The sequence below is a fragment of the Gavia stellata genome, chromosome 10 (assembly GCF_030936135.1).
Source record: "Gavia stellata isolate bGavSte3 chromosome 10, bGavSte3.hap2, whole genome shotgun sequence".
Classification (NCBI taxonomy): domain Eukaryota; kingdom Metazoa; phylum Chordata; class Aves; order Gaviiformes; family Gaviidae; genus Gavia; species Gavia stellata.
This window is the reverse complement of record NC_082603.1, coordinates 17,908,427-17,934,081: the sequence shown is the minus strand read 5'-3', so window position 1 is coordinate 17,934,081 and position 25,655 is coordinate 17,908,427. Positions and strand designations below refer to the sequence as shown.

Sequence of the window (25,655 nt, the reverse complement as noted above, 5' to 3'; positions counted from 1 at the left end):
GAGGAATAAATAATTGGGGCAAAAGTTCTATGTAATCAAAGCTCAAGAAACATTTTCAAGCCTAGTTATAGTCAGAATATGTTTATGTAAATAAAGTATTCTCTTAGCCATTTGGCCCACTCCTTGTACTGATCACATCACATTCCCAGTCAGATCAGCCTAATTCAGTAACTGCAAAAAATTTTTAAAAAAGGAGTCTAGGAACCAAAAGGGATCCATTAACTGAAATGTTGACTAAATTTGAAATACAGAGATGCTACTAATGATAATGCACAAACCAGGAATACTCAGTTTTACTCATGTCCCAGGTGAGTTTTCAAGATTCGCATTTAAAATTACTTTAGCAAATTTTAAGTCATCATTCATAACGCATAACACCTCCCTTTAGGGAAGGGCGGGTAGCAATCTGCTGATACACACCAACAGGCTCATGGGAGGAGTTGCTGGAAAACACCCTAGTAAGAATAGAGAGCAAGAAAAAAAGTCCAGGACGGCCATTGCTGGCCCCCCTCCCCTTTCCTCCCACCTCGCAAGAGTTCAGACCACAACGCACTTCCCACAGCATGATCTGCACTGAGGCCTGTAAGATCCCTCATACTTACCTGTGTGAGAGTAGATAAACCAGAGTGCTCCTGTTAGCAGGGCTCCAATTACAAATGCCGCAAAGGCAATGCCCACGACAGTCAGTGTGTCCAGACCGTAGAACACAGCTACAAAGGTAAACACACATAATAAGGACTTTTTATTTTCAGTGGCAAATATCGTTTTACAAAAATTCACCTTTACATTGTCGCAGGAAAGTTTTTTTAAAAAGTCATAGTTAATTAAGCACCATTTTAAGGAACAGACTAGCAGATTTGCATCAAGGAAATAAAAGTGATGCTTTCAGAGACTGGCTTCAGTCCAACCAACTGTTCCACATCACAAAGCAAAACCCCAGCTCAGCACACCCAAATCTGGAAAACGTTGCAAAAATTAAGCATTTTCAGTTGGCTGTTAATAACTTGCTTTCAATTAAATATCCATTTATCTTAAAAATGTGTTTTAAAAAGGCTGAGATTTTTGGCAAAAGATGCTTTTCATTTAAATGCCCTAACATTCGAGCAAACTTTCCCCTACATCTCCTGCAAGTTCAGCCTCAAATCTAGGTGGAGAACGGAACTGCTGTTAAGAGGGAAGAGATGCCAGAAAAAAGTCAGCGAAAACATAAATAGAAACAATTGTTTTTCACATTTGGCAATGCTTTCAATAACTGAAATTAATTCCAGAACACAAAAATAGAACCACACACACACACGCAAACCACTTTCTAGGGGAGAGGCCCTTTGCAGTACTGTTTCAAGGGTAACAGCATCTGGTTCCTGGATGTATTGCCCCCCAATGTTAACAATCCAAACAGAGAAACTTTCGGCTTTTGTGGTTTTCTTTTTGGTGATTAGAAATACTTCAAAAAATAATAATCACTCTTCTAGCAATCATTTGAGGAAATTTCTTCTTACAAAGCTGATTTCTAGTTGCAGTATTTTTAACATCTCTCAGAGCACAAAATGGCTTAGGCCAGTGAATAATGTTTTACTGACTAAGATGGCCAGGAAATGAGCTGACTGGATCTTCTCAGCAGTGTCCTTCAGTGGAATTTCAGTTCTCAAAACACAACCAATACCCTCACTTTACACGTTCCTGCATCCAGCAGATGTCCCTATGGACATCCCCCAGCCCAACAGCTCCTGAGATCCTTAGGACCATTCCCCTTTTCCCCTTTTGACAAATGTCTTCTCCAGCAGTTCCTGTTGGCAAGGGCCTTCAGGACCCATTTCTCGGTGCCTGCAACCAAGTTTGCATATGCAACACCTGACATATAGTGGCTTAGAAGGTTTTTCTCCCATTTCTTCTATGAGACTATTTCTGATTCCTTTGGCCGCATCTGGTCATTTTGAATGTAAACAGAAAAGACCCTCCTAAACGCAACTGGTTTTTCCACAAGGCACCAGCCAGTGTCCTCTCCTCTTAGGAGAAAACTTAGTGGAGAAGAGAAAGTCACGTGGAAGCTGAAGTGGCAGAAGGATAATTTCTCATTCGCCTTGCTATTTTGAGCAAATTTAGTCTCAAAGACATAAGGACAGGAGCAGAGGAAAAAACCTTCTTTGCACTTCTAATCTTCCCCTTTCTCCATTCATTCTTGGTTTTGGCTACAAATTATCTTCACCTTCCTGTTTATTACTGTCTTCTAGTGCTGCTTCTCTCCTTTTCTTCCCCTCCTGGGTCAGTAATTGACCCCGGTTAATTTACTACGCCAAGACAACAGAAAAAAGAAAGAAATTAATCCGTATCAAGTCAGCAATCTCATCTACAGCATGAACTATAAGTGCTGGTGCCAGTGTAATTGGGGATGTGGCCAGCTGCAGTGCAGGGTAGGAGTGAGGCTTGGAGTAGGACACAGGAGCTCCGTAAGATGGCATTGCTGCTGAAACCCTGGTATTGGGAAGCAGTGGCCTCAGCAGAGAAGGGGGAAATAACGCACACACACACACCAGCAAATGAACTTGCTAAGGCTGAGAGTCTCAATGGTGTTTTCCCAAATTTGATTTTCATGTACACAAAAGGTCACTGCCCTTCTCTCTGAATGCTGATAGGAATCTCTCCATCAGCAATACAGTCAGAATTCTGTTCTGTCCCAGAATTTAATACACACACACTCAAAAAGTGAGGATCATTTTCTTCATCGATCTAATACTTTCTAGAGAAAAGTTTAAGGCTTAAAAGAGATTGGTTTAAGAGTTACTTACGTGGCTGTCTCACATTTGGCTTTGGAAGGGAAGGATCTAATTTAAAAAAAAAAAAAAAACAAACCAAAAACCACAAACCATTAATCAGACAAGAGTTCCACATACAGCCTACAAACAATGCAAGCAACCTTCAGGATCTGATCTGACAGAAAGACATTAACTGTAATTTTTACAAGCCAAGAACTTCAGGAAAACCAGCCCAAATTCAATAATCTTGCTCAGCTCAGAAAAATCCTATTTGTATGTTGATCATTCCTCGGGGGAACATATCTAGAGTATAGTTCATGCATCATATATTTTGCCGGCAAGTACACTGCAACCTTTCCCACCCAGATGTCGTCAGGTCTGACATGCAGCAACTCTGGTTTTCCCTATGTGGAGCTCTTAAAGAGCACAGATTGCAAAGGCTGTTCTAAGGTGATTACATTCATCTGACTACTCACTAATCACAAACATAAAGATACCAGCATGCTAAATCACACAAAAAATATTAAAATCAAACACTGGCTATCACCTCTAGAGAAGAGTCAGTATTATGGCATGATACACACTGCTTTGTCCAAATTGCATGAATATACCTTGATTCACACATTTTCCTATTTGGTATTCTGTCTTGGAAGTTAGGTGGGTTTTTTGTTTTGTTTTTTAATTATATATAGGAAATAAAAGATCATAGCTCTTATATTAAAGCTATTATTCTTGGCAAGAATATCAAATATCATCATTATCAGCATGTAACAGAGACAAGCATATGTTAAAAAAATGAAGCATTTTCCCTTCTTTTGCTTAACTGGCTTCTCTTATCTTTCTCCAAGACTGCCAGCTCAAGCAGAAGAGCCAGAGATTCTGGCTTCAGACCTGAGGACCTGTTTGGTTAGCTGCAGTTTGCTTCTGGATTGCCCAGTAACCTAGGGATCTCATTTAAATTCTGGCATATCTGAGTGTGTTCAGTGCAACAGCTGTAAAAGGATTTGATAAGACATTCTCCCAATACTTGTTTTTGCATCTTTAGCAACTGAATAAAGCAGTTTAATTGCTATGTAAACATAGCAGCTCAAAAATACTGCAAATAAATATATTTATTTATTTAAAGTATCCTTAAACCAAGACTATGCTTCTAACTTCTGAAACCCAAATGGCAGCACTAATCTGCCAGCAATATCCTATAAGATCATTAGGCTCCGAGACATGTGGCTACAATATCCAAAAAAGCATTTTATTCTTAAAGTGCATTAATGTCACTTGATCTAACACATGAGTATCTCTTCCAGATCACTCTTGGCAGGATGGTAGGAAACAGGTGGAAAAGTAGTAGGAAACAGGTGAGAACATGGGGGGGTGTGTGTGTGTGCGCGCATGCACAAATAAGCTGGAAAGTCATCAAGCGCACGTAACACCTAAGATTTGTGAGGAGGGCTGGACTGAAACCAAGGAGCACTGAACAGTACAAACATGGGTAAGGGCACTATCAGATTGTCCAAACACTCTACTAGCATGTCCCAAGTGCCAAGAAAACGCCTTCTGAGCTGAGGGGAGAATTAATTTTCCATGCTCATTCTGTCATTGGCCTCTCTACAGAGAATATAAAGTCTGCTAATTAATGATAGGCTGTGTAGCCCATTCTCAATTATCTCCAGTGATCCAGTTCTTACATGTATTTTAATGTGGGCTGCTCAGAGCAACACAAGCAGTGGGAATCCCTGAGGTCCAGGAAAAGCATCTAATTTAAAAACATCAGCAGCCAGCCTTTAGAAGTGATCATGGTTTTCTATACGTTTGTAGGACAAAGGCACTTAGCCGCTCAGCTGACCTCCTTTCTATGACCTGTCTCCTTTAGCTGTAGAAATAATAATCTATAGTTTCCATACTTAGCAAAAATCTGAACAATGACATTGGTAGATTACTTCAACATAAGAACACGTGTTTCCTAGCATTTAAATGGCTATCCATATGCCTTTCATTGAAGTGGGGGGAACGCGTGTGTGTGAAACGCTGGAATGCAAAGAAAAAGAACATGACATGAAGTGAGGTTTTAGACACTTCCATTGGGATCTACTGCAATAATGTAAGCAACGGAGCTTGTAAATAACTAACAAAATTAGGAGGGGAGGAAAAGTTATTCTCATTTAGAGATACAGTTGTGATTTCTATTACACTCAATGACAGTAATAAGCTTATGTCTGAAGAAAAAAAGATGACACCTTTGCAATGACCAGTTTGTTCTGACTTCTGAAATGTCAAGCACGTGACTTCTATGTTTGGCTGGGAGAGCAGATCCAATGGCAGTAACTCATATATCATTTACAAGAATGAAAGCTGGCCTGTTCACATGAAAGAAAATTAAGAACACCACCTCTGAGATGTAAAGTCTCCTGTTCAGTAACGCAATATAACTTCTTCTCCCAATCTTAGGTTCACATATTGGCCAACAATGGCATTTGGCTATTAAAAAAGGGTTGCTTGATTCACTGCGGAACTGTGTACCAACAAAGCTACGTTGTTCATGTGCCACTTTGTATTATGTCTGAAAGCTGTGATATGCTGGAGAGATTTCCACCAAACATCCCACAATTAGACTAAATGACCCACAATGCAACAAAATACTCTATCACGCTGTTGTCTTGTAACTAATCTTTATAAATTTAGCTCATCTTTGCACACTAAGACCTTGTGCCTCTGACAAAGACAACATTCTGAGTGGAGCCCCAGACAGGAGCTGCACACAATGCTCCACACATCGGAAGGGCAAGAGAGCTCAGAGTATGAGTCTGTTTATTGAAAGCTGAACTTCAGTTGCAGGATTTACTCATTCCCCATAGAATAACCACTGAAAAAACATGAGCGCTTTGCAAAAAGAAAAAGTGCAGAATCAGGCTTTGCACAAGTTTTAATTGTACTAATTGACAGATGAAGTACTTGCCTTTAGTTCATAGTGCATTTGATCTGTATTAACAAATTTCTAAAAAAACCTAAACATGAACTGACTTGCAGAGTTAAATAGAAACAGTTGTTGCTTATGTCCCCTAGCAATGCTGTATGGTACTTTAAATTGAAGACTAAAAAGCATGCACTGTACAACGGCGGTTAAAGGACTTCTGATCCGCATCCTTTGACACTCCCCAAAAAGCATTCCAAACAGCCTTTGTAGAAAATTGGAAGATTTTGATGTGCACATGAAGCCCCCGAAGCTTCTGATTAAACTGCCATGCTAATACAAAAAGGAAAGGTAATGCACATATATTTTCTTCTATGAATGCATCAAAACATCACTGATGCTGTTGTCAGGGGGATTCACTGAGAAAAACTTTCTAATTAAATGAAACTGTGAAAACAGTTCTTATTTCCCACCACTCACAGGGCATATTGTTAAGCTAGAGTATATTCTCATCATGCCATTTGGCATTTTCTCATAATGCTCTTAACCCTTTCCAACTCCTTCAACCAGTTACTAGCCACCCTCATGTTTTTTTTTCATAAATATTACATAATCAAGCAAGCCCCACCAAAGCGGAGATAATACACCTCTTTTGTTCTTAACAGTTTAACACTCTAATGAGTCTCTCTCTGGTGGCCACTGCTTTGCTTTACAAACTTACGAGGCTTTAGCATCCTCAATACTTTGTAATTCCATTGTTGTTGTTGTTCCTGAATATATATTTACAAGCACAATAAAGAAATTATACAGCAGGGAGCAGAGAACTGCCTTTGATCTCTGGGCAACAAGAAGTTTCTGGAAGCGCTACTGCTATATTCATACTTATGAAACACATATTATTGGGTAGTACGGTATTCTTTTCTCAATGCCTGGCAAAACCACATGTCCAGAAATCAATAAAGACAGTTAAAAAACAGCAATGAACTGCCACGATGATTGCTGCCAGGGAAATGTCTAAACAAATAATATTTTACAAACACAGTATCACCACAAGATTATACAATGCCACATACTTGGAGTACTCCCTCATTTCAAGCAACTGTAGGTTACACAATATAATATATATAGCTTTATTAAACAGTTCAAGCTCATTTTCATACCTTCTGGTTTTCCTTCATGTGTTATTACAACAAGGGGCTTGGTAAAGGTTTTCTTGTTGTGCATCATGGCCAAGATCATATCCACATTGAGAGAGGTGCAAGCTTCATCAGGAGGAATGCACTGCGGGTGGAAAACAGTGTGTGAGGTCAGAGTCACTCATCTGTGAGGACAGCTGTTCCAGCTGCACAGTTGCCTCATTATCAGTTTTATCCTACATTATTTACCAAAAAAAGAGGAGAACCTCCAAAAACCCCCCATGTAATGTCCTGGCAAAGTTAATTCTTAGCTATGCTTCAGGACGCAAGCTTTGCCTTTATTAAGGATCCTCTAACCTTTATGAGAGTGTTACTGTTGAACTTAAATGATAGTAATTATTTTTAGTATAAATGTTTTACAAAAATCTGGTAGCCAAAACTGTAGCCACCAACACATGTGTTGATCAACAATGAAAAATCATCTTTGAAAAATACATTTTAAAGGGGTTGTGCATAAACCCCAAAGTAAAAACAAATTCCAAATCCTTAGAACACATTTTTTAACAAGTAATTTACAGTAATTTCCATTAGTTATAAAGCAAAATTTGGCAATTCTCTTTTGAAACAATCAGATTGCAACATTATCTGATATTATACGTGTCTTTGGAAATTAAAGCTAACATTGTTTGTGCTTTGGACATGGATGTGATATGGATGGCAAAGATAAATCTGAACCACTTGCATAATAAAAAGCAATTTCTATTTATCCCACGTAACCACCTAATGAAATTTAAACAGAAACTGTAAATTATGCAGTCAAAATGCATAGCATCACAACTCTTATCTATTAAATTCTTGAGCCTAGAGATATCATGTTCATTGCATCAATTCCATAGAAAACCATTTGTTCTCTTCAAAGTGCAGATAAAAAAAAAAATCTTATTTTCACCTAAATCAGAAGTTTAGATAGACTTTAATAAATTACTGACCTTTGGCAGTCCTTGAGTATCTTTGTCTTTATTTGTACACAAAGTCAACTCACAGTGAAGAAAGAGCAGTGAGATGTTGAACATTGGTTTAAACACAAAGCTAAATCTTTTTTTGTCCTTCTGTGCATGTGGTATCGGAAAGTTCACCTTCTCAATGCTGTAGAATTTAACAGATTCATCTTTAGGACAAATGTTTTCTATAATAGTGTAGTCAGACATTCTATCTGGATTTGAAAATGGGGAAACAAAGCATGTTTGAATGGCAAAGCCCAAGGATCTGTCAGCTTTAGTCACGGACACCTGCGTTAAAAAGAAAGAGATGGTAAGATCTCAGAAACGACATTTTTAGTTCACATTTCATTAACATTTTCAACAATTTTTTAAGCAGTTTTCCAGTGCCACTTCCAATTTGAACTATTCTGAAGGCTAAATGTTAAGGGTAGACTGTCAAACTGAGAGACAGAAAATCTGTGGTCTCCAAACCAGCAGCTGTTGAATAGCATAACCGTGCATAAATACAGCAGTCCCTTATCTTTCCGAAAGCAGATGAAAAAAACAGTCCAGATCAGACACGTAGTTAATGACTGTGACTGCCACCTGACATGGCACTGCTTCCCTTAGACACACAGACTATAATAGAGCTGTATGGCAGTCAATTACTAATTCCATGTCTTTGTATCCGTTTGAAACTTTAATGAAAAAGAAAAAAAATAAAAGCAACAGACACAGAGAACCCACCCCCAGCCAGGAGAGGAATGTAGAAGCAGACAGGAGGTCACGGTCTGATGTGTGGGTGGCATTCCTGGACTGGGGGGGAGGGAGAGCCTCCTAAAAAGCCATAATTTCTAGTGAAATGATCCTTTTAGCTTATTCTAAGTCTGAAATTAATATTCTTTTACGAAAAGTAATTAAGACTGCAAACTTCCAGGACACTGATGTTGTTCAGCTGGACTGGAATGCAGACAACAAATGTTACAGAATCATTAGGAAAAAAATGTAAATGGCATTTGTAACAAATGAAGCATGTTAATAAACAACACAAGTGTTGTACCTAACCATTAACACTGCCTGATGAAAAGAGTTCCGCAGGGAATAATTTCCTTCTTAGAATAAAAGTGCCTTAAATGTGTACTTAATCCATATGTGCTGCATGTATATTTAAGGAAGAGCCTACCAATTTTCCTGTGGTCTATACAGAAATTTTTGGATGCTATGCGTTGTGCAGTGAATAACAGCATTATTTTTCCTCTCCCTTATGTGAGCAGCAGTCAAATTAGAGATGAAGGAATGTGCTAAAGCATCTAAGGAAGAAAGACCATCATCTAAAAAGATCAGAAATAAAGACTGATGAATGAAAGTCAAGCCACAGATACTGACAGGTAAACAAGCTGATGGTGTAAACTAGTTAAAAAAAGAGATTATGACAAGGAGGACAGGCATACTACAGTATCATGAAACACCATCAAGTAAATAGAAGGATGAATGATATCTCAAGGAAAGAGGAGAACTCCAGGAGGAATGTGAGACCAAAATATGATAAGAAAATGACAGTAGGGAACAAAAAATAATGCCAAAAGATTCAAATACAAAAACCCCATTTTTAGCAGAGAAGGAAAAGGCAGATCTGGAGTTCTTACAGATTATGATCTAAGTAATTTATTGACCAAAACCCCAAAATATATTTGTTAATAACAAAAGCAAAACAGAAACAAAAATTCAAAAAAATAAAATATCTGTGTCAGCTAAAAATGGAGTCACAGAAGTTCAAAACTGATACAGATTTTCCACTATGCAAGAAGGAGAAACAGAAAAAAAAGGCTTCTGCCAGGACAGGTGATGAAGAAATCAGAACATCTGTCTGAATAAACAGCTCCAGAACCAGACAAATCCAGAGGGCTCGGAGCCAGGGGGATTCATCCCAGGTCGTTGAAGGAAGCAGCTGGTTTTATCCAAATGAAAAAAATAATGTGTCTTTTATAAACATATTCTTAACTGAGTGTGACATACTTGCTTTTTGCTTCAACTGTCTTAAATACTTTTTACTGGGTAGAGAATGAGGAAGAGCCACAACGCACTGTAACAATGAAGAAAACTACCAATGTCAAACGGGCCACTATGCTTATCATGTGCTCACAAAGAGGAACTAACTTGGGCAAGAGAAACATGGCACAGCACTGCTTCAGTCAATATACTCATTTTCCTGGTCTTATAAGCTCATAGCTCACCCCTCCTTGATTTACTTATCTATAAACTGGTGGTACTACTTCATTGCCAATGTTGTATTTATTAATGCCTACTGTTATTTGAAAAGTGACGAATTCTGTTCACATGACTATCTTTAGAAATACGGACTGTATTGGTTTGAAATTCCCCAGATTTCATAAGCAACTTAGCAACACACGGAAATATGACCAGGTCCAAAACACACCTGAAGTCGAGTACCTGGCTGTTGACTTTGCTGGTCTTACTTATCTAAAGCTGTTAGATCTCGTATGATAGCATTCAAAAGGATTGTAACTGGTGTTTTTAAGTGGATTGGAAAGAGATCAGAATCTGTATTAACTTTGTAACTCAAGAACACTAGCATATGGAAGACAGACACTTGTAACCATTTTTTGTATGTCTACATCCTTCAGATGAGGTTCAGCCGTATTACCCAATAAAATGAACCCTGAAGTCTTCATCAGAAATGCCAGTTCAGAGCAAGAGCTCAAAGACCATCTTGAAGTTCTGCACAGAAAAGCAGATTTGGCAAGAATGACCACTTTACCTTGTAGTTAAATTCATCCATTTTTCAGGAATCCTTTGGTTTTGACCCAAAACATTGTCCTGCTTCTGTCCTTTCTGTTCCCTGCAGCCACCTGTCTACCTAAAGCAAGTGCACAACCAGACCTTTCAACTGACAAGCACAGATTTGGCTCAGTTGTATGGCCTTGCAAAATGTTTCCATTAGTTTGAAAGCCTTTTTCAGTTTGTTACCTCTACATATATTGGCCCATTCTCAGCAACAGAGAAGAGTCCTTGGGAGGGAGCAAGGAACAGATCTGTTTTGTACAGCTCCATGTTGAAGGTCACATTGGTGATGTGTGGTTCAGGAGGCCAGAACATGCCTCTGTCACCCTCTGGCTGGTGCAGTGTGCAATTAAACTGAAATGAAAAAAACAATACAAATACATCCTGAGTCAGGAGTGATAGCTGGATAAGGACAAATTTGGAGTGTACAATACAGGCCCACCCATGTTCCATCTACTTAGTGCAAATCTTCAGTAGGGTCACCGGAAATAGAAGTGAGAAGAAATGTGTTAAAAAATAAATTAATTGCTATACAATTAATGTAATTTATGTAATTTATGTGACGTGCCTATTACAATAGGCATTTCTCTATTGTCAGGTGCAACCCCAGAGTAACATACCGCTATTTCAGGCCAGCTTGAGAAAGCAACATCCCCCTCATCAGCATCCCCTGGAAATCCATTATCACCTGATTCCATGTCATCATCATCAAAGCCGCTGCTTTCAGCTGGTGATGACAGCTGAATGACAATCTGCACAAAAGGTATTGCAAACACATAAAATTAGGTGATAACTGAGCACTCCCTCTTCATAGTTGTTATTTTCTTCTCTCTTCAGAACAATGCAAAAGCCAAAAGAAGAGCACCAGCTAACCAGATAGTGAAAGCATGTCTTAAACAGCCTTGTGCTGAGCATGTAAGATATGCAGGTTACATTTAAGAGAACAGCCCTTAGGTTTTTTCCAGAATTCAGAGTCAGCAAAGACACCAGTCTGGGTGCTGGTGTCTGAATGAGCACCCTAGCATTTCTGTTTTATTTCTAGTATTTCTATAACTAACACTGAAAAAAGAAATGGCTTTCTAAAGTGATTTTTTGCAACTTAACAATTTTCCTTAATGCACTCACGGAAAATCACTGGAAGTATTAGGGTTATTAAAGGATTTTCTCTTCTGTCATTTGCGTATTTTTTTCAGAGATGTACTCCCAAAAACATGATGTCCCTTTCTTCATTTTTCCTTGTTCTTTCTCTGAATTTCTACTGAATCCCTCCCCCACTTCTTCCCCTCCTTTGCACACTTGTCCATTTCTTCACCTGAAAATTCCCATTTTTGTTTTCCAGTGTTCTGCACTCTGCTTCTGTAGGCCCTGCAGCTCCTGCAGATCCCTCCCTTCCAGGACTTCATATTTGTTTTCTTGGACACAGAGCAACTGCTAAGAAGTGACATATACACTCTTTGAGACTCCACTGCATTGTGTCCAATTTTTAGGATAAATGCTCTCAAATTCTGAAAGATACCATACATGATTCAGAGTTTAAGTGAGTAGCCAAGACTATTAAAAGACATGATGGATAAAGAAGAGGAGGTAAATACCCATTTTAGTTTGGGCCATAACAGAATACAGGGACAATGACAGTATTTAGCTCCAGACATGTGCTATTCTGTAGTTTGGAGACGTTTCTATCCACAGTCTTGTTTTGGGACTGTTTCTAAAGTTAGGTGCTACAGACTTGCCAGTATAGAATGGTTTTAACCAGGCAAGGTCATATCAGATTGCCTTAGCTGTGTTTGGGTTGGACCACAGGCTTTCCATCATTTGCCAAGGTTACTTCTATGTGCTGGAAAGCTGAGCAAGAGAAACGTGTCAGTACTTTCCAACCCAGATTAGCTGCACTGTACTCAAGCTCATAAGCTGAGCCAGTCTGGAAGCAGTCACTTAGAACCTAAGTGAGCTTCTTAGCATCATCACTCATATACAAGTACTCAGAGTTCCTTCATCATGTATGTCAACTGATAGCAAATATGAATCCAAATTATAAGACAGAAGCATGCACAGATATTGTCTTTTCCTCACATTTTTAAAGTCTTTTTCACACACAATTTTGGAAGAAAAAAATTCATTTAAAATAATTCAGCACATGAATTAAATGGTATTGCTTTGTGCAATCACAAAACTTCATTCCTATTCCTCCTTACAGCAACGTAGTACTGCTTATGTATGGGTACATCAAAGCTGCATAGGGAAAGCTGGTGCAACTTCCGAGACTGGTACAGATGGTCCCCAAAGTGCAGCCATGCAGTTTTGTGAAGTATTTAACTTCAACTACTCCTTTTTCCTTTGGGATACTATCTGACCACAGGAGCACACTGAATGCGCAGCCTTCATACCTCCTTGAATACAGAGACTGTAGCTGCAACTAGGTTTGAGCCAGACAGGAAAAGATCAGGATGCCTCCTTTTTGCTAAGACTAAAGCTAACTACAACGGCTTCCTTGTACCACTATAAAGTGCAGCAAATACTCACAGAGTTAAAATAAACAATCTTGTTCAAGATATATGCTGTCCGAGTCCCGCATTTGTTCAGCAAAGACTCCAAAATGAAATGGGTACCATTCATCCTGGCTTTGCAAGAGTGATCCAGCAGCGAGAGTTCTGTCCTTGTGTAGCCACTAGCCTGAAACAAAAGGCACTTTGTTAAGTGGCTGAAACACAATTGTGTTAGGCTCTTGCTTAAAGTGCAGCTCCGAATACTGTTCATGACTGCTGATAGGAGGAAGTGAAGTTCATTGTACTGACATCCAGGGAAGGTCACTCTCAAAATGCTGTTATACATGACAGACAGGGAATAAATGTAACATGGAACAAAGAAAACAACAAGTTCATTATTAATCTGCTGATTAATAATGCTGACTCTGTTTGGTCTGAAATGAGCTAAAAATGCTGTCTGCATCAGGCTCTTTTCCACAATGCAAATGGACACAAGCAACCTGTCAGCTGGTAGATGCTAAAGACAGATCTATTCAGGTCTCACACAGCTATCAAAAGCAGTTTCTTTGTACTTTGGAGATTAAAAACTCAGACTGATGGTTGAGTACAGTAATTTTTTGACAGAACCAACCCCGCAAAGCTTTAATCAGAAATCCCTCTGCAAACTACCAGATTGTTGGGAAGAGGAAACATGACCCTGATTTATGGCAAAGAATATCTACAGTATAGTTTCCTCACCAAACTATTTTGGGGGGGAGTTGGGTGGTGATCGCTGTAGATCTTCGATTGTTTATTTTCTCAATCAAAATACAAATAGGAAAAATTTCTTCACCGAAAGGGTTATGAAGCACTGGAACAGGGTGCCCAGGGAAGTAGTTGAGTCACTATCCCTGGAGGTATTTAAAAGATGTGTAGATGTGGCGCTTAGGGACATGCTTTAGTGGGACTTGGCAGTGTTAGGTTAACGGTTGGCCTCGATGATCTTAAAGGTCTTCTCCAACCTAAATGATTCTATAATTCTATGAAATAAAATGGTCTGCCCAAAAAAGCCTGCCCAAATTTGAGAATAAGAGATCACACCAACCTGCAGAGAGTCTTTTTCTACAGCTACTGTCATGACTTTGTCATCACACTTTATTGACAGGGCTACATCAGCACTGCCCTGAACCTCTTCCGGTTCTTTATGTTTTGAGAGGGAATGCTCAAAGTCATGATTTATTAACGTATCCACTGAATCCCTGGACGGAAAGATTCCTTCTCCCACTGTGTCATGTCTTCCTCTGTTAATGTGAAAAGGAAAAGTCAGGCCATCACTTAATGCAGGATTCTTTGGGGCAGGCAGTGGGTTAGCACCCAGCAACTCTGTCAGTTCCGGAGGAAGGGAATGGTTTTCTTCATCATTCATCTCTTCTAAAAAAACAGAAGGAAAAAAAAGAACATTAGGTTATTCAATATTTTTCCTAAAAGTATTCAGAACTAATAATTTTCATACAAAAAAAAAAAATTATCCAGAAAGAAAGCTCTTGAAGGACATCCAAACCATCATCTTTGTACTTTTCAGGCAACTAGCCACAATTTCTCCACTAAGGGTTTAGCTGTTACTGATTAAATATACCAAGATTAGCATCTAATCTTGGTATATTTAGTCCCTGCTAGAAATCTGCCTCACTAAGAGTTGAAAATGACCTTTGAGGAGTTGGCCTATTACATGCAAAAGGCAACCACAGAGGTAAAAGAAACATCACATTCAGCAAATGCACTATTTTAGTGCTGCTGAAACAGCCTAAGTGCAAATCATTGGGTGAAATTCTTCCATTACCTGCCCCATCACAAATTCAGTCACTCCACTGTTGTGGACCTACTCACATAACCAGAGTGAAGTTAAACGAGAGTTAACTTTATACTGAGTAAATGAAAACACTATCTCCTGGCTTATACACACAACTACTCAGGACAGAAATCTCAACATCTGGCCCAAGCAGATAATTATGTGTAACCCATGAGAGTGCAACTGATAAAATTCATGTGAACATAAGTTTTATCAAAACAGCTGAACAACATTTTTAGTGGTTGAAATTCAGAATTAGTGAAAAAGCAGATGCAACTCCACTAGTGTCAACGGACCCAGATATCTTTACATCAGCAATGACTTCGGCCAAATAACTGATTTTTTTTTTTTTTTTTTTTTTTAACGATTGTATTTATTCTATTCACTCAGACTTTTCTGGTAAGCCAGTTTTGTTTCTAAACAATCTAAATGTTCATTTATTTGTCTCAAGGAAACACTACGCTCATACTTTTGGGGAAAAAAATAAATAAATCAAAGCTGGATTTATTAACTAACAAGATATCCAGTTGAAGTCCATTCCAGTGAACACTAAGCATGGTCAGTTATAATGGCTTTTGAGTTGGATAAACTATAACCATTTAATTCCACCAGCATATCCAGAAATAACACAATTTGCCTGGACTTTTCTAATCAAAAAGCCACAGGTTTGTTTTTTAACCAGCATTTATAGATATTACCAGCATTCTTGATGATGAGCAGTGTAAGTAGTGCAATCCCCAACAACAAAGCCTCAGAACTGAGAAAGCACCTTTCAAATCATCATATTCCTGGAAAGACAAGATATGTTTTTTCTATATGCTAAAAGTCTATCTTCAAGCTTACCTGTATCTTCAAGATGCAGATGAAATCTGTTAGCAACAGGGGCTTTTGTGTAGGAAGTAACTGGACTATAGTTATGCTCATAAGCCCACTTGATCAAACTCTCATGCGACGAGGGTATATCAGGTATTACTGATTTACTCATAGTCATGGATCGTTCCGTTTCCTTTCCAAACCCAATACTATTTGATGTCTACAAAGAAAGAAAAACTTAGTTAATGATTTACCATTTAAGGATTCTTAAAATGGAATAATGACACTGATTGAACATTTTTTTTTACTCTATGAAATAACAGCAAATGAGAACACCTGGGAAATAAACCAAACTCTGCCACCTTAGGCACAGAACTGCAGCACACATGGAGAAAAGCTCCCCCTTCCTCCCAGCCTCTGCCTGGAGTACACTAAGTCAAGGTAATCGGAAACTGTTAATCTCTAAACAAGACAAAGATGTATTTACAGCCATTTGTATAATGCTGTATTTTCTTCAAAACTGAGTTGAAATGACTTCTAAGGTGAGGTGAACTCAAGATGATCCCCTTCATTTCTTTGATTAGAGCATTACTTAAGCTACATATGGGAAAACCTTTGCTCAAACGAGCATTACTGAAAAAGGCAAAACATAGCATGCTCGTGAAGTAGAGCTGATACCAGCTAATGCTTTAAAGTCAGCTGGCACCGAGGACAGTCAGTATGAAGCTCATTCAGAGAGGCACAATGTTGTGTGCCTCCTGCAAAATGTTGAGTATGTTAAACAGGACTGAATTAAATGCTCAATAGAGCAATAAGTGAGAGCATGCACGTTTATGCAAGACCAAACTACTTAAAAGACAACATATACTTTCTACACATAAATGAAATTTGAAATTTAATTAACAATATAAGTTTTACACAAATACATCAATACAGCAAACTCAAATACACTTGCTGACCTCTTAGTTTTATTATTAAATAATTACAAATAATGGCTCATCAAAGTTGGCCATGGAATACAGATGAGTCACACAGTCAGTTAGCTTTTGCTTCACTGTAAACATTTTGCAAAATTTCAAATTTCCTTGTCCAAATGGGCGAGTCAAAGGAATATAACACGCATCTCTAGCTGTTAGAGGGGTAGTTAGAAAATATTCACTGGTATTACACTTTAACCTGCTTTTAAGTGCTTGGCATCTTAAACTTAAACATGTATTCACACAAAGCTAAATATATATATATTTACTTCTACAGTCACAACATCACTATAACGATCACATCAATGACTACAGAACAAGCTGAACATGCTCATAGCAGGAAAGGCACGACAACCCACTTTTCAACGATTCCTGCAATGTGACTGAATAGCACTTTCTATATGCAGATGATACCATTGAAGGCTCTACAACAAACACCTCAATTTCCACGCCTGATTACCTTCTCCATCATACAGGCTGCATTTTTTTTTTTTTTTTTTTTTTTTTAAATCCTCATTGGTTTCCCTCAACGTGAACAAATCGTAATTCTCTTTAACTCGAGAACGTCAGAAGATTGACTGCACTGATCTCTTTTGCCCAGATTGCTTTTGGACAGCGGTCATATGGAACTGCTACCCAGTGTCACAGACCTTGGTTGCACTTCTGTACCTGACCTCAGAAACAGAGCTTTTGAACCAAGTGAATAAAGCTCAGAGTCCTGATGGAACGGCATAGTTTCCCTTTAGCTCCTTCCCTCAGTTCTTCCTAATGACCCAGTTCTGCACCCTTTAAACACTCACAGCTTCACAATTGATGTTAAAGGGAATTTTAGTTGCAGAGTGTCTCGTTTGAGGATACTGTTACCAGTACAGTTATCAATGACTAGCAAAAGCCACTGAAGATAAGAAACAAAAAGGAAGCAATAGCTATCCTCATTTTAGTGCCTTATTACTGTGTTGGATCAAATAATCTCTTATTCTTCAAACGATACAAATCTGGCCACAATTTATCACACATTTTCATATAACCACACAGCTTTGGTCGCAATTATTATGCTACCCCAACTTTGCTGGATCTCCCTCTCTGCTTTCCTTTTCTTTTTTATCATGAGGAGACAGCTGAACAAATATTATCTCAGAATTTTACTGTCCTAGCTGGCACCTGACCATTTCCAGGGCTTGTTTATACCTCTCCACTCCATGCTGAACCTGTAAATGTTCAGTCCTGCATCGCCTCAGTGAAACAAAACTGAGCACAACGGCTTGCAGGAATAGACATACCTTCCTTCACTAACCTACTCACCATAGAGAGAGACCATTTCAGAAACTGGTGGGCAGTTGTTCTCATGTAAAGAAAAGTCCTCCAAGCTTTTGAAACCTTCACAGGTTTGTTCTACGCATTTCACCTCTCTCACTCTTCGACCCTCAAAACACTTATTTTCTCTGAGATAAATGGAAGCTCACAGAATTTATCAAATCTTTCTGCAATTTCACTTTTCTCCACTGCGCAACCTACAGCTTTGTAAGAGGACACTGAATCCAAAGGAAGCAACGTGAACAGCAGATAGTCCAAAGCACAGAAACACACAGGCACTGCACGGGGGTTGATACAAAGACAGACTGCAAAGAGAAGCTAAACACAGCCTGGAAGGAAAGCATTGCATGTATATTATGTGTAATTACTTTATCGAAACTATTCCCATTTCATTGGGTTTGTGTCCACCCTCTTTCAGAGTTTCAAGAAACACAGCAAGCTGGGAGATGAGCTAGATAACCTAAAAAGTCTTTCTCATTTTTTGTCTATGAACTTAGACCTTAATAACTCACAGTCCTGGGTTCAAGGCTGCTTAGCACTAACGTTTCCCTCTCGGTTTGCCAATCCCCTCAAGACAATTCTGATTCGTACTGAGGGCAAGAAGTTAGGAAAATTGAAGTGCATGGAACTGATTCAACTAATAAAAAGAACATTGTGAAACATTACCTAATTGTTTAGTAATGTTTTTATGCATTGTCTAAATTTGGGCTTGGAAAGACCTTCAGCTTAATAGAGATATGAACAGATCCTAAATACTGGATGCACAGGCTTTTTAATGACATGGGGGTGTTTAGTTCCCTCACACATCCCCCTCTAAATAAAGGAGAACAAACACACATTCAGAAAATGAAGCATCTATATAAATGAAGCAGTATACTGCTTCATTACTCAGTTACTCACAAATCTTAGCAAATATACCAAGTCTTTTATATACTGACATTTCCATATTTAGTATTACTTTCTCTTTTTGTTAATCTAAACAAAGTGTTACCTTCTGCCACTCATTACAGAAAGAATTTTCACTTATACTTTTTACTTATACTTTCAATAATTAATAGAGAAGAACTTTAAAAAGAATAGCAGCCTTGCTTTTCTATAGTTAAGTGCAGCACTTCAGACATTTTAGAATCCTCTAGAATTCCTCTCCCTGAAAATTCATCATCCATAAAAAGGCAGCTTCATGGATATGAAATATGGTATCCCCAAGCATGAAGTGAACTAATGCACAATTCTCTATACTGTGAAAGTAGACCCATATAGGCCTAAGTATACAGTGGTGAATTTTATGTAATAACCCAGAATGAAAGTTTCAAGTCAAGCATTGCTTTTTGCCCTTCTGCTTACAAGTGTGGTAATCCTGGGCAACTAACCTTGACCCTTCTCTTTAAAGTCTGATTATTTAGGACCCACAGAATGACCAGAACATCCTTTCCTGTCCGTAAGATAAAGATGTGTCAGGGATCAAAATGGAATTTCATCATCCCCTCTAGATATTTTTTCCATTCAATTTTCTGAGCAACACCATAATTTATTTCCTTTTAAATCCCTCAACTCTCAAAATCTAGTGTGAAATCCTGCCTACCAATCTGTTCCCTTAGAAGACTTAGATCAAGCAGCCTTTGGATCCTGTTAGAATTGCCGTTGCACACATTAAAAGGAGAAAGCTACTAGGCAAAGTGAAATTATTATAAATACAGATAGCCGGAGTTTTAAAATGTATCTGAGTTACTGCAAAACTGTTAATCAGGAGGCCACCGGGTGGTCCTCAGCAAACATTCAGCTCAACTGTACAATGCACTCTTAACGGATCACTTAAGACAGAAATAGGCCACACATTTATAGGCTGCAAGATCAGTCCCAATTTATTTATTTATTTCAGAGCAAGGGAAAACACATTTTCTTAGTAGAAATGGTGTTGAGCCACAAAGCTTGTACCAAAAATCATTCTGAATCAGAACCTCCAATTATGCATGAGTATAGTTTCAGAAGTTTAGCTTTAGAGATCCTGGTTTTGTTTTTTTAAAGACTTATTATTTGTGGTCTGAGGAGAGGTGAGGTCAATTTGACCAAACCCTTGCTGAGGACAGAAGTACTGTCAGGGAAGAGGGCTAGAGACTACTACAACCACAAACAGAAGGAGTAAAAAAGTTTCCCCTTCTAAAGGAACGTGGGTGTGTGCCGCGTGTCTAGGATTATCCATTCTGCACTCACAGGCATCTTTCCAACTTCTGAGACAAACCTGTAGAACCACTCACCAAAGTAAGAGCAAAAAGGAAGATGAACATCCAACTCAGTGTTTAGGCTACTTCAACAGAAGTCAAAAAGACACAGACACTAAATCCTTGCACTAACCACCTGGCTTCTCTGATGTGCTGGTCAGTTTAATAGCCCATATATCAAGAGCAAACGAGAGTTTCTGTATTTACTCCTTGAAATGCAGTAATAATTAAAAAAGAGAGCAGCTAAGAGAGAAAACATTGAGATATCAATATGGTCTAGCACTATATCACATTTAAATGGATTCCATACTGTTGCAGTATGATATCTCTCAAAAAATAAAGGTGCCTTAACTTACAATCACTTCCAGCTTTCCCTGGACATCATGCGACTTGATAACCCAATTGACAGACTTTTTACACTTGAGGATAAGCACAATGTCTCTGACAAGCTTGGCGCCTGGTTGAGATGGTTTAATGTCAACGATTATATCCACCTGGAAAGCACTGTGTGTGGAAAATAGAGAGAAAGTTAGACCAGAATGCCAGAAATTTTCAGCTATCAACCTTCTTCCAATCCATCATGTTTCCACTGTCTGGCCAGCTGATTAAAATGCTGGAGATTATCCCAGGCAACACAACATGTGCAAAACAGATTGTTATTCCACATACGCTTAAATGATTTTGCATAACAATAGAAACAAATACTTCTTAGACAAATAATATTTTTGTCTCTTGTTTAGAAGAAGCGTGCTATTATTTAGAGCAGGTTAGTTGTACAACTAGCAGTTTGCTTTATAAAGTAAATATTGTTTTCTTATTTCACTTCAGCAGTACCTAAATATAGCTGTTTCAGTTTCCTCTGGCTATAACTGTATTAAAGCTCAAAATAATACCTTAAAAAAAAAAAGCAAAAAGACAGATATTAAGCAGGTTAATACCAAAAAAATGCACAAATACTATATTGGGGAGTGTCTCTGCCTAGGCAGTTAAACTGTGGAAATTACTTGCTTAGGATCTTGCGTGTGTTGAGGAATTAAGCCGTTGTATTCAGTTTCCAATACTTCTGGATATATACTTACTTTAAAAAGAAAAGAAAAAAAACCAGATGTCCAGCCTACTGCTTGCTGGAAAAATAGATGAACACTATCCAGATTTTCAAGACCTCAGTAAAATAAGTAGAGCAAATGGGTTTGTACCCATCAATAACATCTTGTCATGCAAAATATTAATTCAACAGAAAAACCTTTACTTCCAGACCATCTTACGGGGCCCTATGTCATAAGAACGTGCTCATCCCCAAGTAACAGGTTTCAACTAATATTCTGCGCGGAGACTTAGCATATCTTGGGACCTTTGTTTCACCTCCTGCAGTTTTACACATGCCTAGCTCAGCTTCTGTATATTTCTTTGTGGATATAAACTTTGTAAAGATAGCTTTGGAGAATATGTAAAACTAAGAATGAAGCAAGAGGAATTTAACTTACTACTTTTTTTACTTTTAGTAACAAAACATTTAAACATTTTGCAGTGTTATCATCTGAAAAACAAATTCCTATTGACCTTTCAGCCAAAGCCAAAAGCCCAGAGGGTCTGGAGACAGGGCTGTCATTGCGTAACACTGCAAGGAACTTACAATGATGTTGATGCTAAAGAACAGCTCTGTTCAGGATGGGGCTGCGACTCACGCCACACAGAGGCAGATCATTTGGGCTTACCTACTCCACTTCCACTACATCTCAGCACTTTCTTGCTCTCCCAAGGTTGCTAGGCAAGAATATTCTCAGGCTCTGGGTTCATCATCTTGCAACAAGATAATCACCCTTCTTGCAAAGACCCCTCCTCCCACCTCTATGTCCCTGTGTGATTTCCTCATTAGGGATGGGATGTGCTCAAATGTAAACTGCATGAAAAGGACAATGCTGGATATCCAGTGTCTGCACTATGCAGACAGGGTTTTAATTCTACCTTATCTCTGATGAAATTGTACTTTTCTTCTTGCAAAAGGGAAAACCATCTAAGTTTCATTGCAAATTTCTGTTCTAGCAACCATACTCAGCACTTATGAAGAGGTTTTCCAGGTATGGCTATCTGACGCAAACCCCATTCATGTCCTCCCACTAAGACCTAGGAGACACCAGCAAAGGATGAATGTTTTAAATATCTTACCTCTTAAGTTTACGGTACCTTTGACAATTTAGATAATCCTCATAACACGTACAGAGAGTTAAGTAATTTTCCCTAACCACTACTTATAAACTTTTTTGGTCAGTGGACCACTGTCAACCCTTAACGTTTCTTGCAATTATCAAACTATCCCTTAAACTGAGCTGCAAAATTGACAGAAAATACTGTTATGATTCTGCAGACCAACCCCAGAACAATTACCATGGACCGCAGATCACTTGCGACCTCTGGACCACTGTTTGGGAGCCACTGCTCTAGGCCTTGCTGCCAGTCATCCCTACCTGTGACACATCAAGACTACTTTTAACCTCCCTCTCACTTCGTCATACAGTGGTCCTATCTTAAACCCTGTCTGTCAGATGCTGCCCTTATTCATAGTCCCTTATTCACCTTATTCTTGGAAAATGTTGATTCATTTAGCAAACAGGGGGCAGGATACAGTCCATAGAAACTGTGCTTTGCAGTCTTGTCCAGAAAAATCCTGAGATCATGAAGCAGAATCCAAAATCTCTACATACTGAAGAACTAATTTCTATTTAAGGTAAAGTACTAGGGTCCAAGCTCTTCTTGTAAGGATGAAATGGCTACTTTCATTTGATTTTCAATAGACAGGTGAAATCTTTAGCTGTGATTTCAAACAGATTTAGTCTATTTAGATGATACTTTACCTGTATGGATTGGAATTTGGAGTGATTAGTTCAATGATATGAACTTCTCTCTCTTGGACTAAGTTAGACATAAGGCACCCCTCTGCTGTTTTTGGCTGTAGGTATCCCGCAAGGTAATTTAAAGATAGAAAATTCTTTTCTATGTTGCACGAAGGAGGAAAAACTTGATCTGGAGAGGGAAAAAAAAAAAGAAAGCATATGCACCTTTACACATAGATATCAGCTTACATGGATGTATGTACTGCATCTACTTCAGTGTGGCACTATATCTCACGACATGGGCCTTTAGGCTAAAAGGTAGATCTATTATCTATCATAAGCACTTATGACAAACCAACATAATATTGAAAGGGAGATGACCATTGCAATAACACAGCACATCTCTGATGTAAAATATATACTTCTAAACTGAACTGTTTCTATTTATGGATTTAAATATTTAATGAAAGAAAATCCCTACAAAGAGAAATCTGAAAACAATACTGAAGCAAAGTATGTGAGCTTTTTTCAAAGTGAATAAAATACATTTAATTTGTTCCTTGCACCTTTAGAAAAGATTTCTTTCTTTTGAAATTAACTTGTAGAAAGCTTTTGTGATCAATTCCTTCTCCCTTTAGAAAATGTTTTATTCTTCTTATTATAAACTTACCGTATTTAAAACATCACAGAAAGTATTTTCCGTTTTCTTACTCAATATATTTTCCCCATATATTGTGTAGTCAGAGTCAGTGTTGTCTAGAAATACTGCAATTCTCTTGTGCATGGACAATTGAATATAATAAGAAAAGGATTAAATCAGTTCTTGATATTAAGGGAGTCTGATCATAATATCCATAACTGAAATTAAGAAATTTTAGAGTAGATATTCAATCTCTGTTTCGGTTTTAACTGCCTAGCTGATCACGAGCGTTAACTACTGTACAATGCAAAACAAAAAATAGTCACTTGATATGAAGTTCTCATGCACAGCCTACGTTGCTGTACTCCAAGAAGCAGTATTTCCATTGAAAAAAAGGAATATTTTGTATTTCTGAGATAGCTGGCTGGCTCTTTGACCTTTGCTTTACAAAGAAGGCTTTCCTATGAAGATCAGTAACAAGACTGAAAAAAAGAGAAAAATCAAATATAATGCATTATGTATGCAAAACCGTGGACAAACTCTTAAAAGCTGAGCTGAGACCACTGTTCGCATTTGCTCCCTAAAGAAGAGCTGAAATGTCAGCCTTAAAGTGCATTTGTGTGTGGTAAACAACTTTGCAGGGAGACCAGAGACTCCTGTGACCCTGGCCACTGCGGAAACAATTAGGGGAAAGTCTTCTGATCTTACACAAAGCAGCCTTTGAATATTAACCTTGCTGTCTTCCCTACAGAATCTATGAAAGCTGTATGAGGCTGTAACTATTCATACCGCCCAAGCAAAGCACTCCTCTAACATCTGGTATGTGCCCTGCCAGATTAGCCTTGAATGCAGCTGCAGTTTTGCCAGCTCCTCCCACAACAGCATAGAATGGAAAATGATCCCAAATGGTCTACACTGAGCTTGAATTTATATATATATGTATATATATACGTACACGCACAGACAGAGATACTAGGTATTTGCTTCTCAGCTGCCATACAACAAAATTCAAGCCATAAAATAACAGCTTCTGAGTAGTTTGTGAATAATTACCACACGTGCTATCATTTACCATTGCAAAAAACTTGGTTCCTGCTCCTGGCACTTCCATGAAATGTCGCTGGAGCTCTCAAGAACCACTGCTCTCACCACCACCAGCGCGGAGGCTCCCCAGCCGGGGCCTCCACTTGATAGCACACTTTTCCTCTGCAGCAAATTTTAACTCTGTCACTGGCTACTTGACATACACATTTACTTCCCTCCTTCACCAAAATGTATTTACTCCTGTCTGCACCAGTTACCAAGATCTAGGCTGGAACAGAAAAGAAAAGGGGATTCTTTTCATCTTTCTTTGCTTACTATGCTTTTCTTTTTTAGTTTCAGGGCTGTCTACTTACTTTGGAAAGGGACTGCAGGTGCCTGCAATCAATTAAAAACTTTACTAAACCAGCCAGCAAACAGTCAATTTATGGACCCTGTGCCTCTCTGATGTCCACGGACTCCCAATATGGAATCAGACATAAGGTTTGCCTGCAATACCCTCAATGGAGGGTCTCCGGCCAGCACAGCCGGGTGTCATGGGGCCCCGCTCACCAGAAGGCATGTGGTGGAGCTGTGTGCAGTGCCTGGCAGCCGCCTTCCCCTCCGGCATGTGCCAGACTGCTCAGATGAAGACGGAGGATCGCACACTGGGATGTGTAGTTTATGTGGGCACCACCTCCATTTTACAGATGAGGACAGACATGGTCTACTCTGTTCTGCACAAATTAGGTGTCATCCACAGGTTCTTGGCTAAATTGGATAAAAGTTGAGTATCCCAGCTTAAAATCATGAGAAGGTTTTTGTGAAAAGGAGCGCCGTTAATCAGGCGTCACTCTCCAAGACAGGCGCCCTGGGCAGCAGCAATTCGATTCAGCAATAAAAATCCCATCCAAGCAGAGCTTGCCTTTCAAAGTCTGAGCTGGGGAT

General features: G+C 38.7%; 1 protein-coding gene across 1 annotated transcript in view; it reads right to left on the bottom strand.

Moving 5' to 3' along the window:
• The window catches only part of TGFBR3 (transforming growth factor beta receptor 3), a 123,133-nt gene that overhangs the window by 9,648 nt on the left and 87,830 nt on the right, over nt 1-25,655 (bottom strand). The window contains exons 6-16 of the mRNA XM_059821781.1: nt 23,069-23,237; nt 20,573-20,720; nt 15,737-15,926; nt 14,150-14,475; nt 13,103-13,252; nt 11,200-11,331; nt 10,766-10,933; nt 7,787-8,086; nt 6,822-6,942; nt 2,787-2,822; nt 603-710 (exon numbers count right to left, since the gene is read on the bottom strand). Of these exons, the coding sequence (XP_059677764.1) occupies nt 603-710; nt 2,787-2,822; nt 6,822-6,942; nt 7,787-8,086; nt 10,766-10,933; nt 11,200-11,331; nt 13,103-13,252; nt 14,150-14,475; nt 15,737-15,926; nt 20,573-20,720; nt 23,069-23,237 (1,848 nt within the window). The remainder of the gene's footprint in view (nt 1-602; nt 711-2,786; nt 2,823-6,821; nt 6,943-7,786; nt 8,087-10,765; nt 10,934-11,199; nt 11,332-13,102; nt 13,253-14,149; nt 14,476-15,736; nt 15,927-20,572; nt 20,721-23,068; nt 23,238-25,655) is intronic.